This window comes from Bison bison, unplaced genomic scaffold (genome assembly GCF_000754665.1).
Source record: "Bison bison bison isolate TAMUID 2011002044 unplaced genomic scaffold, Bison_UMD1.0 scf7180017864255, whole genome shotgun sequence".
Taxonomy (NCBI): domain Eukaryota; kingdom Metazoa; phylum Chordata; class Mammalia; order Artiodactyla; family Bovidae; genus Bison; species Bison bison.
In genome coordinates this window covers 1758238-1775644 of record NW_011494827.1, presented here as the reverse complement: position 1 = coordinate 1775644, position 17407 = coordinate 1758238, and the positions used below count along the sequence as shown (strand labels likewise).

General features: G+C 51.3%; 1 protein-coding gene across 1 annotated transcript in view; it reads right to left on the bottom strand.

Moving 5' to 3' along the window:
* The window catches only part of EVC (Ellis van Creveld syndrome), a 104283-nt gene that overhangs the window by 1682 nt on the left and 85194 nt on the right, over positions 1 to 17407 (bottom strand). Inside the window, exons 18-23 of the mRNA XM_010847795.1 lie at positions 12362 to 12506; positions 9252 to 9363; positions 3127 to 3253; positions 2000 to 2093; positions 839 to 950; positions 6 to 333 (exon numbers count right to left, since the gene is read on the bottom strand). Coding sequence (XP_010846097.1) covers positions 249 to 333; positions 839 to 950; positions 2000 to 2093; positions 3127 to 3253; positions 9252 to 9363; positions 12362 to 12506 — 675 coding nt within the window. The 3' untranslated portion in view covers positions 6 to 248. The remainder of the gene's footprint in view (positions 1 to 5; positions 334 to 838; positions 951 to 1999; positions 2094 to 3126; positions 3254 to 9251; positions 9364 to 12361; positions 12507 to 17407) is intronic.

Here is a 17407-nt window from a genome sequence, read left to right as displayed (position 1 = left end):
AAAAACTTGAAAAGATGTGTTCCCAACACCGGGAGCTTGTCATTTTCACAGGCAGTAGGGTCCGCCTTACTCTTTTAGGCGTTTGCTGGGACTCTGCCATCCATTCTCCAGCCCTGCACAAGCCGGTGGGCAGAGGGAAGACCCCTTTGTCCCCCCCTATCCCTGGGGTGGCAAATCCTCCTGGGGGAGGGGCAAGTGGGCTTCAGAGAATGCCCGGGTCTTCAGGGCCTGTCCCGAGCAGCCTTAAGCTACAGATGGCTTCTTCTCTTTAGCATCTTCTTGGAATTCTCGCCATCACCAACTTCACTTTCTTGCTGGCTCAGCCTTTTGCTGCTTAAAAATAGGGAAGAAATGCAGTTGGTCAGAACAATGATTCCAGGTATGTCGTGATGCAGCCATGCATCCAACCTGATCATGTGAAAAGGCAGTGATGGGCAGTCGAAACAGCTGGCATGTTGACATGGGCTGTTAAGAAACAAAACTCCTAGCTCCCCTGTGCTTGGTGGGAGGCCATCCATGAGCCACAGGAGCAGGAAACCCACGCTCAGAGGACTGCGGTGCCCCAGTCCTTGCCGGACCCACCTTGCCGCCAATCCCGAAGTGTCTAAACCCAGTGGCCCTGGTGAGGCCTGGGACTGCCGGCTGCTGTGGCTGGATGCTGGTGGGCTGGAGAGATGGGTCATGGCCAATGGAGCCAAACTGGACACTAACAACAGCAGTTATAGTCACACCAACACTTCCCATCATCACCCATCAGTTCTCGGACCTGAGTCAACACCTGCAAGAGATGCCGGTTTTCCCGCCCAGGTTTAGGAGACCAACAAGGGCCCCATTTTACCTGAGCGATCCTGACGTGGGGCCCCCCGAGGCAGGGTCATCATCCTGGGGACCCCCAGTGTCCCCTCTCTCTCGGGGTGCTGGCTTCTTCCTTTTAGTCCTCAGGGGCTTCTCTGCTGAAGACACGGTAACCAGACGTTGGCTCTGGGGTAGTTTCTCTTGGCCTCGCTTTGCCCCAGCCTGGCACTCTTTGAGGAGCTCTGGGGGCCAAGTGCATTTGGTACCTACTGCTCTTAGACCTGCTTAACTCACAAGGAAACTGAGATCTCGCAGGAGGTGAGAGCCTGCCCAAACCCACGCGGCCGGGAGGTGGCTGAGCCGGGATTCACACTCAGTCGGTCAGGCTCCTGCTGTGTTTATCCCACACCCAGCCAGCCTGGCAGCTTCCCGAAGCAGTGAGAACCTGAGAACCTGCAGCTTTTAATAGCCCCCTGTGATCTCTTTTTCTAAAGTGTTTCCCCAAATTTTTGAATATTGTTTTGTTTTTTGGCCATGCCTCGCAGCATGGGGCTTCCCTGGTGCCTCATACGGTAAACAATCTGCTTGCAATGCAGGAGACTCAGGTTCGATCCCTAGGTGGGAAAGATCCCTTGGAGAAGGGAATGGCACCCCACTCCAGTATGCTTGCCTAGAGAATCCCTATGGACAGAGAAGCCTGGTGGGCTATAGTCAACAGGGTTGCAAACAGTCGGACATGACTGAGCACATATATCCCTCCTTCCTCCACACAGCATGTGGGACCTTAGTTCCCCAATCAGGGAGTGAACCCACGCCCCCTGCCTGGGAAGTGCAGAGCCTTAACCACTGGACTTCCAGGGAAGTCCCTGGCCTTCTGTGATTTTACACACTTTCTTCTTGCCGCACCATCTGTGATGTCACTGGGGTTTCCACTGGCAGGGGGAGAAAGACTAATGAATCCCATTTCACAGATGGGGAAATGGAGTCAGATGTGACAGTCGACTGCTGAGTGGACTTATAGCAGGTTGGAGGGCCAGGGGTCCAGCAGGCATCCTAGTTGAGCCTGCTCATCTACAGACAGGACACACAAGCCCAGAGAGGGTGCATGTGGTGCCTGAGGTCACACACCGGTAGCGGCAGACCTGGGGTCTAGAACCTATATTCCTGCTCACCAGCCTGCAGGGCACCCCCTCCTATGACTCACCTGAGAGCCCACGTTTACTCGAAAATAGTTTGCTTTCGGCAAGAGGTACCCGGGCCAATGCTGCCAGCTCTGAGATGAAGTTCTGTTCAGCTTCCTGAATGCAAAGAGAGAGGGTCAGTGGGGCCTCCCTCTGCCGTGCTCCGCCTCTAAATCCCCTTCCATCAGATCGAGGTGGATGCGCTGAGAGTGGGGACAGGAGATAGGACAGCATTCCCATGTGGAGCATCCTCTGTCTCCCTGAGAAGCATCCAGAGAGGCCTGAAGTGGCCGAGGCACATGGAATGCAGGGGCGGCTGGCCGTCCATCCTCACTCACTTGGGCTGTGGGTCCCACTTTACAGATGAGAATACTGAGGTGTGAGGGACTCCTTGAAGGCAGCACAGAACCAGGATCTAACCCCTCCCTCTGCCTGATCCCTTGGGGCCTCAGTTTCCCCATCTGTAAAATGCCAAGAGTAACCCACTATTGGCTGTGGATGAACCTAAGGCCCTCAGTGACTGTCTACAGGAGGCCCTCAGGGAATAGGGGTCACCACCCTATCATATCACTGTTGTTACGCCACACTGCTGGTGAATACTCAGATGGGTCAACACTGCTCAGCACTCCCTTTCTGGAATATCTGATTTCTTTTTAAGGGCAGCTGCTTTGCTTTATAGCCATACCTTATCTCACACCAAGGAGATTTTTCTGGGATGAAATATTCACTTTACATCATGAAATATGAGCGTCCTGGATATTCTAAAGTGCAAGCCTTGGGCCCAGCAGCACTGCCTGAATGATGCTAACGTCAGCCTTAACACCGAGAGGGCTACAGGGTGGCGACTGGCACACAAGGGAGATGCTCATTCTTTTCAGCTCAACAGACAAAGCTGATGAGTGGTCCGGGCTTGCCTCCAAGCTGGGTGCTGCAGACCCCAGGGGGAATCGAAGTTCATAATCGAGCTGCAAGGCTGATTCGTCATTAGCCCAGGAGACTCGTGGAGGCTGAGGGGCTCCTGAGCAGGGTGTGTGGTCCCCACGAAGGCGCCTGTGCCTTGGTCACGTGACCACGAGCTTGGCTTTTCACTGTTTCCACTCCCCTGTAAACCACTGCCCACATGGCATAGGTGCGTTTTCACAAGTTGTACCTGTAGCTGGGTCTCAAGCTGGGCTTCCAGATGGTCCATGACCCTCGCCTTCCGCTTCCGCGCGTCACGGCGAGTCCGCTGGTGCGTGGTGAACTGAGCCAGGAACTTTTTCTGCTGCGCCAGCATCCTGCGGGAAGGAACGCGGCCGTCAGCGCTGCCCTGCCGGCGGGTTCATCAGATCCAGCACGACCCTCCCCCCCGGGACCTGCTGAATCAGCGGAACTGATGACCGATGGCCGAGCCCTTGGGGAGAACAGGGGATAACCGCCATCACGCCATGATTTACTGAAGCCACGCGAGACGCAGTTGCAGCTCGACTCCCTCTGCCCCGCGACTGACTCATCAGAAAAACAGATGCCCTCCGATGAACACTGGGGAGTTTACAGAGTCTCACACACAAATTTTTCACTTGATCTTCAGGGTGGTTTGGTGATATCCACAGGACAGAGAGGAGAAGAGCTCGGGAGAAGCTCAGAGGGCCGGGCTGGAGGGTAGGGGGGCAACCCTGAGTCCCACACCTGCAGAGTTCGGGCTGCAAGTGGCATCTTCGTAGGAGAAAAACCATTTAATTCCGGGGTGTGGCGAGGGTGGGGAGTGGGCGAGATGGTCCCCTGAAAGGACCCGTCTTTGTTTAAAATTTCAGAATTGCCGGAGCTCCTCCCTCTAAAACAGAAGGCTGGGTTTCCTAGAAGGCAGAGTCTGAGAAGTCCTGAATAGGACAGCCTCATTACTGCCAGTGGCAGGGGCCAGAGCTGGGGCTGAAGCAGGGTCCCTGACCTGGAGACAGCGCCCCCCCCCCCCCCCCTCCCTTTCAGGAGCAGAGACTCCCTCCCCTCCTCAGCAGACCTTCCTCTGGTCCTCAGCAAAGGGGAACATTCAATTCCACCCACCCTCTTTCGGTAATTGTTCTCTGCCGTTGTCTTTTCCTTCTTATGATTGGTTTTCTGAAAGGCGCTGAACTTCTAGACATGAAGGCAGAAGACACCTTTAGCATCAGCTGTCCATGGATTGTATCTGAAGGCATGAAATTCCACCAGCTCTTGCTTCATGCTCTTCTTTCTACCAGTAATATCTTTCCCTCTCTTTTTGCTTTTTCTGGTAAACTCTTATTCATCCTACAAGACCCTATCATCCATCCTTCCATCCACTCATTCATTGATTCACAGAAGAATTTCTAGACTTCCAGGTGTGATGCTGGCTTTTGAAGACACAGCTGTGAATAGCAGACTCATAATCTCTGCCCTTACAGGGCCCTACTTTGAGCTGAGGGGAGGGAGAGATATCAAACAAGTAACTATGATGCAGCTGAGGTCAGTGCTCTGCAGTGTGGTCTCTCTCACACCTTCAAAGAGGCTGCATTACTTTGCTGGGGCTGCTCTAACAAATGACCCCAAACTAGGAGGCTTCTAACACATCTATCCTCTCTCATGGAAGAGTCCAGAAATCTTCAGTTAAGGAGTTGGCAAGGCTGTGCTCCGTAGGAGGTTCCAGAGGTGAACCTGTTCCCTGCCTCTTCAGGTGCCTGCCGGCACCCCTTGGCTTGTGGCTGCATCACTCCAGTCTCTGCCTCTGTTGTCACATCATCTCCTCCATGTGTGGTCAGATGTCCCCCTGCTTCCCTGGCCATCAGCCAGGGTGATGGCCTCATCTCAAGATCTTTAACATAAATGACATCTGCAATGATCCTTTTCCCAAATAAAGTCACATGTATGGGTCCACCTGCCAACGCAGCAGGCGTAAGAGATGCAGGTTCAATCCCTGGGTCAGGAAGATTCCCCTGGAGGAGGGCATGGCAACCCACTCCAGTATTCTTGCATGGAGAATCCCCTGGACAGAGGGACCTGGCGGGCTACAGTCCATGGGTTCACAAAGAGTTGGACATGACTGAAGTGACTTAGCATCTATGGATTCCAGAGCTTAGGACATGGACCTTTTGGCTTCCCTGGTAGCTCAGCTGGTAAAGAATCCGCTGATTGCTGAGTCGGGAAGATCTGCTGGAAAAGGGATAGGTGCCCACTCTAGTATTCTTGGGTTTCCCTGGTGGCTCAGCTGGTAAAGCAATGCAGGAGACCTGGGTTTGATCCCTGGGTTGGGAAGATCCCCTGGAGAAGGGAAGGGCTACCAACTCCAGTATTCTGGCCTGGAGAATTCCATGGACTGTATAGTTCATGGGGTCACAAAGAGTTGGACACGACTGAGCGATGTTCACCTCACTTTTGGGGACCCCTGTTCAGCCCGCTACAGAGGCCAGGTGGCTTCTTTCTGTGAGCAGCCTCAGTCCCACACGCATCTTGTCCCTAGTCCTGGTCACTCTCGACTGTCATCCAGCTGACTTTTCATCTCCCCCATGGACCTGGCTCTTGGGAACGCTGGGAAGTGACAGGACTGCCCAGGAAGGGCCTGTGTCCCCTTGTTAGGGCAGGGCTTCAGTCTCAAGAGCTGGGGAGCCACGCAAGACCCTGCAGTCTCAAGGGTCTGGGAGAATCTGAGACACTGCTGTCTGGTGTTTCATGCGATGCCGTGGCTGCAGCATAGAAAGCAGGAAGGCTGAGTGGGGGTCTGGGCAGAGGCTGCAGCTCCAAACCAGGAGGGGAGTGACGAGGACCTAAGACGAGAGAGCCGGCTGAGGACAGGGTCACCTGGTTGAGTGCATCAGCTCGTGGATGCCTTATGTGGACACAAATGCGACTACAGGAATGGATACTTCAAAAATATCCATTTGAAAGAGTTCTGATTCCAGAACTGTTTGAATTTCACATTGTACCATGTGCAGTGCCAACGTCTCTGCCAAGACGGTGCTGACAGCAGTGATGGACATCGGTGCCCTGCCACGTGCCGGCCTCGGCGTGAGAGTTTTGCAGGCTTTGCATGGCTTATCTGACAGTTATACGTCCGTAGTAATAGGTGCTATGGCAACGCTGTTTTACAGATGGGGAACCTGGGGCCCGGGGCGTAAAGGGTGGGAGGGGCCGCTAAGTATCACCTGGTATCCCTAGGTGGGCTCGCTTACAATCCCACCCCTCACCAGAGAAGAAGTGTGAAATTTACCATCTGACCGAGAAGTGCTTCATGTGCGTGCTTATTCTCATATCCTTTTTAAAATCGGTATCTGTCATCACCACGCTGCTCTGTCCCTAGGAGCTCTGGCTGACTTTCACTAGAAACTGCACTTATGAATTCAAGGAGATGAGCATGGAGGGAAGAGCACTGACGGTCATATATGAGTCTCTAAGATCAGTGAGACCGGCACCCCCGCTGGGCTTTGCTTCTTTATTTTCCATAAACCCAGCAGGGTTGGACCAGGTGGTGGCTAAGGCCCCTCCTCTTGGGTCAGTGGGGTCAAAGTGGAGCCCTGGGATCACAAAGGACTGGAGAGTGTTAGCAATTCAGATGTTTGGGCCCTGCTCCAAGTCCCTGAGTCTGGGTGTCCAGGGGTGCAACCAGCATGTTCAGCACAAAGCCATGAGAGACAGATGCCCCCAAATCTGAGAACCACTGGACCATAGTTTGAAGGCTGTGCCAACAGTCAGAGTGAGTCCCAGCCTCAACCCAATGGCAGGGCATTTGCTGACCACTGCTCATGCTAAAGGTCGGACACGACTCAGCGACTTCGCTTTCACTTTTCACTTTCATGCATTAGAGAAGGAAGTGGCAACCCACTGCAGTGTTCTTGCCTGGAGAATCCCAGGGACGGGGGAGCCTGATGGGCTGCCGTCTATGGGGTTGCACAGAGTTGGACATGACTGAAGTGACTTAGCAGCAGCAGCAGCTCATGGCCAGAGGATTTACGGAGGGGAAGCTGGACTCAGTCTGACCTGGGGGACATTGTGGATCCTGCTTCTTAAAGGAGCATCAGAGAAGGGCTGGGATTTACTCGGTGGCCCAGGATGTAGCTCACTTTCCTCCATCCTGGAGAGCGGTGGTCCTGCTGCTAGTTCCAGCTGGCGAGATGCCTCTCCTTAGACAAGGGAGCCCATCCCCGCTGTGGTCCCACAATGCCCCCTCCCTCATCACAGCGCCTGTGCCAACTTGTTTTCTTTTTAATTTGTCCATCTCTCCCTCTAGGCTCTAAGCTCTCAGGTGGGAAGCACTGTCCCCCGTGCCTACCTCAGGACCTAAGTATGTGCTTATGGGGACATACTGGTGCTAAGCCCACATCCCTTCAGCCTACGTGGTGGTTGGCTGCCCTTCAGGGGACAGTTTCCATGCATGCCAATGTCTCATTACGAGCACCTCTGCCCAGGTCTCAAGGCTTCCTCTGACCATGGGGTGTGGGGCTTGGCCAGCTCAGGGATGCCTGAGAATGCTGGAGAATTAACGCTTCCAGGGCAGACCCTCAACCAACGTGGAAGGGGCTTGGTAGACTTGGTAGATAAGTCCCCTGTTTTCCTCACCCCTTGCTGGCATTATTGGAAGTTGAGTTCTATACATCTTGTGGGCCAAGGGCTCCACTTTGACCCCAGTGACCCAAGAGTTGGGGCCTCTGCCACTCCCTGGTCCAACTCTGTTGGGTTTATGGAAAATAAAGAAGCAAAGCCCAGTGGGGGTGCAGGTGTGTGATTTAGTTTCAGTGATTTAGAGGCTCATACATGACCCTCGATGCCCTTCCCTCAATGCCCATCTCCTTGAGTCCATAAGAAGGTCCAGATTGGGGTGGTCCTCAGTTGGCATGGAAACCCCTCACTGTCACAGGCCTTATTGGCTTTTCCCTCCTAGTGGTAGGCCACACAGCGCCCCCCACTACACCCTAATCCCTGGAACGTGTGAAGATGTTATGTTACATGGCAATCAGGACTCTGCTGGGGTGATTAAGGTTACTGGTTTTAAGATTTGGACATTAACTTGGGTTATCTGCTGCTGCTGCTGCTAAGTCGCTTCAGTCATGTCCAACTCTGTGCGACCCCAGAGACGGCAGCCCACTAGGCTCTCCCATCCCTGGGATTCTCCAGGCAAGAACACTGGAGTGGGTTGCCATTTCCTTCTCCAATGCATGAAAGAGAAAAGTGAAAGTGAAGTTGCTCAGTCGTGTCTGACTCTTAGCGACCCCATGGACTGCAGCCTACCAGGCTTCTCCGTCTATTTTCCAGGCAAGAGTACTGGAGTGGGGTGCCGTTACCTTCTCTGCTGGATTATCTAGGTGGGTCTAAATCACTGGGGGACTTCCCTGGTGGCTCAGTGGTAAAGAATCTGCCTGTGATTCAGGATACCTGGGTTCAATACCTAGGTCAGGAAGATCCCCTGGAGAAGGAGATGGCAACCCACTCCAGTATTCTTGCATGGAGAATCCCATGGACAGAGGAGCCTGGCAGGCTGCATAATCTATGGGTCGCAGAGAGTCAGACACGACTGAGCGACTAAACAACAACAATCACTGGAGTCTGTGAACGCAGAGGTTTCTCCAGGTGCGGTCAGAGAGATGCAGCAGAAGAGATGACAAGTGTGGGCAAGACTTAATGTTCTGGATGCAGGGACCACATCTCTGGATGCAGAGAGAGGCCACTGGGAGGTCAGGGTGGGCCCAGCCAACAGCCACAAGGAAACAGAACCTCAGTTCTACAAGGAACTGGATTCTGCTGACACCTGAAGAAGCCTGGAAGCTTCCAGAGCCTCTGATGATAGGTCAGCCAGCAACACCCTGATTTTGGCCTGGGAGGCCCAGAAAACCAGTAGCATCAGCCTAACTTCTGACATTCGGCTCCCTGAGACAACACGGAGTGTGATAGCGGCGGTGCGGGGGTGGGCGTTGCTCCGGCAGCAGCAGGAAACAGTCCTCCTCCTCTTTCCCTGCCCCCTCACCATGCTTCCTGGGCTCACCTGCCCCTGGGGCCTCAGCTAAGCATGGATCAGAGAGGAGATGCCACATCAGGGCTGTGAAGACCACTCCAACCTTGGGACGAAGCCCTCAGCACATCTTGACTTGTGCCCTTCTGCCAAAGTCCCTTCCAGGGGCTGCAAGTTAGAGGGGGAACCAGACGGGGGCTTGTGGGCTGCCACATGGGACAGGAAACCCAGGCCCACAGGCGAATGCACGGGAGGTCAGCTGCTGAGAGTGTATTAGAGACAAAGGCGATGCACAGGGGCTGGGACCTTTGCGTGGGGACCCTCAGCCAGCCGGGAGGCCTTACCTCTGGTGAACAGCTCTGGAGGCTTCCTGAGCTCCACCTGCCATCTCGGCCCCAGACAAAGGATCGGCGAGTTCTTGCTTTTTCCGCAGCTTGTAATCTTCTATTCTCTCACCTGAAAGTGAAAGTCGCACATTCCTGTCTGACTCTTTACCACCCCATGGACTGTAGCCCACCAGGCTCCTCTGTCCTTGGAATTCTCCAGGCAAGAATACAGGAGTCGGGTAGCTGTTTCCTTCTCCAGGGGATCTTCCCAACCCAGGGATCAAACCCAGGTCTCCTGCATTGCAGGCAGATTCTTTACTGTCTGAGCCACCAGGGAAGCCCAAGAATACTAGAGTGGGTAGCCTATCCCTTCTCCAGGGGATCTTCCTGATCGAGAAATTTGAACCAGGGTCTCCTGCATTGCAGGCAGATTCTTTACCAGCTGAGCTACCAGGGAAGCCCACATAACACACAATGATCGAGGTGGGTGTTTGAAGGACTCACACTGTGCTGGGAAGGGGCCAGGCGCTGGGGTGCAGAGATGAGCAGGACACACCTGCTCTCAGGTGTGCTGTTTACCAGCTCCATGCTTCACCCTGGGAAGGGCTTTGTGTGCAGGAGGAAGCCACAATTTCCATCACACCCCATGCACCAATGAGGACAGTACCCCAGCTCTGCCTGCATCTGCTCAGCCCCGCTTTCTTGTAAGTATTGGGAGAAAGGAAAGCCTAATAAGAAAGGGTCAACACTAAAAGGCCACCAAAAATGGGTAAAAGTCCACACCAGGAAAGAAAACCATCCTACACAAAGTGCTGTACGCATGCAGTGAGTCCTACAGACATGGGTGCTGAACCAGGTGCTTTCCAAGGAGCTGAGAGGTTTGGTTTCTGAGTCTGAGGTGCACTGGTCTATATATCAGAACACGTTTCCTCTTCTTCTTTTAATTATTTAAAACAATGGTATATTTTGAAACAGATGATGATCAAGATTATTTTCTCCTGCATTCTTGCTACTACCTGAATTAACTGCTTATTAGACCACAGCCATAACAATATATATTTATATATATTTTTCATATATATATTTTTTCATATTTCATCATATATATATTTCATATTTCCTAGTCATCTTGTGCACGCTGTGTCTTAAGTCGTCTCAGTTGTGTTTGACTCCTTGTGACCCCATCGACCATAGCCCACCAGGCTCCTCTGTCTATGGGATTCACCAGACAAGTGGGTTGCCATGACCTTCTTCAGGGGATCTTCCTGACCCAGGGATCAAACCCAAGTCTCTTTTTTGTCTCCTGTGCTGGCAGGCAGGTTCTTTACCACTAGCGCCACCTGGGCTAGTCATCTCAGAACATGCTTATTCTTAGCTAGCTGCTACATTTATCTAGTTACACTCACCTAGTTGCCATACTGGAGAAGGCAATGGCACCCTACTCCAGTACTCTTGCCTGGAAAATCCCATGGACGGGGGAGCCTAGTGGGCTGCACTCCATGGGGTCGCTGAGGGTCGGACATGACTGAGCAACTTCACTTTCACTTTTCACTTTCATGCACTGGAGAAGGAAATGGCAACCCACTCCAGTGTTCTTGCCTGGAGAATCCCAAGGACGGGGGAGCCTGGTGGGCTGCCGTCTATGGGGTCACACAGAGTCAGACACAACTGAAGCGACTTAGCAGCAGCAGCAGCAGTTGCCATACTGACCGAGCTATGAGATATCAACAGGCCACTGACCTCCCTGGACCCAAGCTTTCTAGAATTAATAGAAAGGTCCATCCTGGATGATCCCCAGGGGCATAGCATTCTAGGACTCTTAAGAGTTGACTGAATGAAAAAAGGAGTTCGTGTGTGATCAAGTTACATCATTTCAAGGCATTTGTTGAGAAATCCTCTCACTAAGTTGGGGTATCAGGGAAGCAGGAAATTAGAGCTGAGAGGATGCAGGAAGGGTGAGCCTGAGCCTAGCCCCACAAGTCGGGAAACTGAGGCTTAGAGAGGGGATGTGAACACCTCAGTTCCTGAATGTTCTGCAGGGATGATCAATCACATCTGCCTCCTGCTAAAGGAGACCTACCCTTACTTGAGAGAACCATCAGGAAGGATCTGTAGCCAGCAGGCAGATTTCTGGGCAGGTCCCAGATTTTATTTGAATGTAGAGCTCTAGTTCCCCAGGGCAAGGGCAGGAAAAAAGCAGCAGCTGAGCTCATTGAGAAAAATAAGATTCATGGGAGACCTGCTCCCAGGACCAGCTTCGCGTCCTTCGTCTAGAGATTGTGGACAATCCAGGAAAAACCCATCAGAGAAAATGGACTATTGCAACAAGAGACTTTAAGGAACTGGTTTTTGTCTGTTACTCCATGATGTTCTTGCTGGCCCTGGGGGTCTGGTCTGCTCCATCCCCCGGGTGGCCTCTTACGAGAGCCCCCAGGGAAAAACTGACTCTCATGGGTGAATGTGCCCACATATGGGCCACTGGCCTGTTCTTACTCATTGTCACTGTAACAGCTTAAATTGAGGGAACATCTCTTTGGCCACTAGGAAGCCCAGAGGCAAATGCATGTCACCTCTTAAGTAGGAAAGTGCTCACATATGTCCCAGACGATGACTGAACCTTAACTCCATCTCACTGTCCTCTCCTTGTCCTGCTTCACCTACTTAAAAAATAAAATCCTATTGTACTCTATAGATATGTTTCTTTAAGTGCTTTTTCAAAAGCCTTTGGGGAACAAGTCATTGTCATTGAAAGTATTAGTTGCTCAGTCGTGTCTGACTCTTTGTGACCCCATGGAACGCAGCCCACCAGGCTCCTCTGTCCATGGGATTCTCCAGGCAAGAATACTGGAGTGGGTAGCCACTCCCTTCTCCAGGGGATCTTCCCAACCAGGGATTGAACCCAGGTCTCCTGCATTGCTGGCAGATTCTTTACCATCTAAGCCACCAGGGAAACCAAGGTGGCTTCAAGGTGGTTTGGGGGACAAGGCAAGGATAAATAAATACATAAAACATAAACAAATTAAATCCTCTTAAATAACCATTTGAAAATGCTGACATCCCACCCCATCCCCAACTAAGAGCACATCTGGCTTGCTGCTGGCAGGGCTTCCTCGTGGAGGGCACCATACCCTGCAGGGTCTTCAGATGCTGCAGCCTTCTCTCCTCGTGGTCCTGCATGACCCTCCCAATCTGCTGGTAATATGCCTGCACAAGCCGGCCGATGCCAGGGCTGGTTACGTAGACACTCTCCACGGCTGCCTCCATCAGCGTTCTCTGTGGGCAGGAGGGGAAAGTCTTAGTAGAGGGCACACACAGAGCCAGCTACGGCCAACACAGTCCTGACTCCCATAGTCCACTTACTCCCAAACTTCGCTGGTCCAGAGCAGGTAGAGAGCACCTGGCTGGTTTAAACCAGCATTAATAATCTTATTATTAATGCCAAAGAATGCTCAAACTACTGCACAATTGCACTCATCTCACACACTAGTAAAGTAATGCTCAAAATTCTCCAAGCCAGGCTTCCGCAACATGTGAACTGTGAACTTCCAGATGTTCAAGCTGGATTTAGAAAAGGCAGAGGAACCAGAGATCAAATTGCCAACATCCGCTGGATCATGGAAAAAGTAAGAGAGTTCCAGAAAACTATCTATTTCTGCTTTATTGACTATGCCAAAGCCTTTGACTGTGCGGATCACAATAAACTGTGGAAAATTCTGAAAGAGATTGGGAGTACCAGACCACCTGACCTGCCTCTTGAGAAACCTATATGCAGGTCAGGAAGCAACAGTTAGAACTGGACATGGAACAACAGACTGGTTCCATATTGGGAAAGAAGTATGTCGAGGCTGTATATTGTCACCCTGCTTATTTAATTGATATGCAGAGTACATCATGCGAAATGCCAGGCTGAATTAAGTACAAGCCAGAATCAAGATTTCTGGGAGAAATATCAATAACCTGAGATATGCAGATGACACCACCCTTATGGCAGAAAGCAAAGAGGAACTAAACAGACTCTTGAAAAAGTGAAAGAGGAGAGTGAAAAGGCTGGCTTCAAACTCAACATTCAAAAAATGAAGATCATGGCATCTGGTCCCATCACTTCATGGCAGAGATGGGAAACAATGGAAACAGTGACAGACTTTATTTTCTTGGGCTCCAAAATCACTGCAGATGGTGACTGCAGCCATGAAATTAAAAGATGTTTGCTCCTTGGAAGAAAAGCCATGATGAACCTAGACGGCATACTAAAGAGCAGAGACACTGCTTTGCCAACAAAGGTCCTATAGTCAAAGCTATTGTTTTTCCAGTAGTCATGTATGGATGTGAGAGTTGGACCATAACGAAGGCTAAGTGCCAAAGAATTGATGCTTTTGAATTGTGGTGTTGGAGAAGACTCAGTTAAGAGTCCCTTGGACTGCAAGATCAAACAGTCAACCCTAAAGGAAATCAACCCTGAATGTTCACTGGAAGGACTGATGCTGAAGCTAAAGCTCCAATACTTTGGCCATCTGATGTGAAGAACTGACTCACTGGAAAAGACCCTGATGCTGGGAAGGACTGAAGGCAGGAGAAAGGGATGACAGAGGTTGAGATAGCTGGATGGCATCACCGACTCAACGGACATGAGTTTGAGCAAGCTCCAGGAGATGGTAAAGGACAAGGAAGCCTGGCGTGGTTCCTTGGGGTTGCGGTCCATGGAGTTGCGGTCCATGGGGTTGCAAAGAATTGCATGTGACTGAGCAACTGAACAACAATATCCCTAAACACATGTTGCTTCTTTCTGCCTGTGGATTTGATCACATTATTTTTGATCACACGTATAATCTGACTCTTCTTCTATACTTCTATAGCATTTACCTCATCTGCACTACTTTTTTTTTTTTTTCTTTTGCTGTGCTATGCAGCATGTGGGATCTTCCTGACCAGGGACTGAACCTGTGCCCCCTTAATCACTTAGAACTGGACATGGAACAACAGACTGGTTCCAAATAGGAAAAGGAGTACGTCAAGGCTGTATATTGTCACTCTGCTTATTTAACTTATATGCAGAGTATATCATGAGAAACGCTGGGCTGGAAGAAGCACAAGCTGGAATCAAGATTGCCGAGAGAAATATCAATCACCTCAGATATGCAGATGACACCACTCTTATGGCACAAAGTGAAGAAAAACTAAAAAGCCTCTTGATGAAAGTGAAAGAGGAGAGTGAAAAAGTTGGCTTAAAGCTCAACATTCAGAAAACTAAGATCATGGCATCTGGTCCTATCACTTCATGGGAAATAGATGGGGAAACAGTGGAAACAGTGGCTGACTTTATTTTTTTGAGCTCCAAAATCACTGCAGATGGTGACTGCAGCCATGAAATCAAAAGACACTTACTCCTTGGAAGAAAAGTTATGACCAACCTATATAGCATATTCAAAAGCAGAGACATTACTTTGCCAACAAAGGTCTGTCTAGTCAAGGCTATGGTTTTTCCAGTGGTCATGTATAGATGCGAGAGTTGGACTATGAAGAAAGCTGAGCGCCGAAGAATTGATGCTTTTGAACTGTGGTGTTGGAGAAGACTCTTGAGAGTCCCTTGGACTGCAAGGAGATCCAACCAGTCCATTCTGAAGGAGATCAGCCCTGGGTGTTCTTTGGAAGGAATGATGCTAAAGCTGAAACTCCAGTACTTTGGCCACCTTATGTGAAGAGTTGACTCATTGGAAAAGACTCTGATGCTGGGAGGGATTGGGGGCAGGAGGAGAAGGGGACGACAGAGGATGAGATGGCTGGATGGCATCACTGACTGGATGGATGTGAGTTTGAGTGAACTCCGGGAGATGGTGATGGAAAGGGAGGCCTGGCGTGCTGTGATTCATGGGGTCGCAAAGAGTTGGACATGACTGAGCAACTGAACTGAACTGAATAATCTTATTTTCCTTGGTCAGGGATGGTCTGACGCTGGGTGTATGACCCAGTCCTGACCAGTGAGATGCAGTGTTAGAGAGAGTCTGTTGAGGGCCTCCCTTTTCCCAACATTAAGCAAAGCCTTGGTGAGGGTGATAGACTTTGTGTTTCCCTCTTCTGGCCAGGACACAGCCTGATGTATGGAGCAGCAGCAGCCATTTTGAGACTATGAGGCAACAAAACCAACACCAATAATGATGGATCAGAAAGAGGTTGGTCCTTGGTCACATCATTGATCCTCTGTGCCAGCCTGGAACCACCACATTTCTTGTTATGTGAGATCAGTAACTTCCATTTACTTAAGCACAGATTTCTGTCACTTGCAGTTATACACAGTCCTCAATGACACACCTTTGGACCCAAAGCAGAACAGAGAAGAAATGCTGGGATGCCCTATCATTGGGGACATGGTTGGGCACTTGTAAAGTCATCACCTTTTACCTTATGAGATGATGGGCAAAGGTCAGGTTCAACTCCCCATTTCAGCAAACATTTACTGAATGGCTTCAAGCTCTGGGCAAGAAAAAAAGTGCCCATTCATTATTGTTGAGTGATCCGTTATGTTCGTAGGGCTGAGAAATATACCCTGACGTGTCAGCGTGGATGGAAGCCATGGAGGTGAGGAGGGCTGCAGCTAGGGATGCAGAGGAGATGAGAGTCCATCTCCTCACCCCTAAGTCCTGCTCCTCCCTTACTGTGGCCGCTTCTCTCTCCCTCTCCATCCAACATTCACATCTGACTCCGCCCCCAAGGACTCTGAGCTCTGGCTTTGCACTTCCAGTCAGGAGCTCCCACTAACAGCCTTCCTTGGATTTCATTTAGCACATGTAATGCAGAAGATGGGAGAAGGCAATGGCACCCCACTCCAGTACTCTTGCCTGGAAAATCCCATGGACAGAGGAGCCTGGTAGGCTGCAGTCCATGGGGTCGCTAAGAGTTGGACACGACAGAGCGACTTCACTTTCACTTTTCACTTTCATGTATAGGAGAAGGAAATGGCAACCCGCTCCAGTGTTCTTGCCTGGAGAATCCCAGGGACGGTGGAGCCTGATGGGCTGCCGTCTATGGGGTCGCACAGAGTCGGACACAACTGAGGCAACTTAGCAGCAGCAGCAGCAACGCAGAAGACAGGAAGTCCCTCTTCTTCCCTGTCAAGTCAGCAAACCCACCTGCACTTCACACCTTCTGTCCCTCTAGCCTCCTGCCACAGGGGGGCGGTGTCCACCTCTCTGCATTGCAGCCCTCCTCCCTTCTCCAGGGCCTCCGTCCTGGCCACCCTCCTCTCCTCCTCCCGTTTTTCCGGCTCAAGTCAGCAAATACACTTGCTCTAGAATGTCCAATGTTTCAGCCCTCTCTCGATCCCCCTCGGCACTGCCTGCATCTCAGCTCCCATCCAGCACAACTTCTCAAGTTAGCGTGTCCTCTCCCAGTAGACTATAAGCTCCCTGAAGGCAGGAACACTGCCGCCTGGCTCCTCTGTCCCAGCACCTGCCGCAGGGCCCAAGGCCGAGGGGCCCTGTGAACAGAGGTCCAGCAAAGAACATCCTTCCAGACACCGGGCCCACATTCTTTCTGGTGGGTGTGTGTCTGGTGGGGGTCTGTTATCTAAGCCTGACTCAGAGTCCTTTGGAGAAGCCGAGGAGAAGATATGCCACACATATGTTTCGTTCTGTTTTCACGTAATGACCATTGATTAGGTCAGAGTTGTAAGGTTTTAGGAGAGGGAAGAGACTCTCCCAGCATCACTAGCCCTGAGGTCTGGATGATGAAGTGTGGCAGACACCAAAGATCTGGAACGAGATGGGGTGTTTCAGAATTGAGGGGCCAATCTCTCTGCTGTGCAGGTGAGTGACTTTATGTAAATGAAGGGACTCATGGAAGTGCCCTCGAGGGTCCTGGCACATCCCAGATGGGTCTGCTGCCAGCCCAAATCTAAAACACCTCCCATGGGTACCAGCCAGACTCTCTCTGCTGAGATCTGCAACACGTGGGGGTCCCCTGCCTTTTCTTACAGCTTGAGGGAGGAGGCAGGCAAGGAGAAGCCAAGCATGTGCTGGTCATTCCATGCATGACCAGCCTCCAGTCCCAGCCACTCACTGAGGCTGGGAGGCTTTAAGCATGTCTTCTGCCCAGTGAAACTCCTCAGTCTTCCCACCTGAACAATGGGAAGAAAAATTATCCTTTCCGGGCAAGGGCTGTGGTAAGAGCCCAGTGAGATG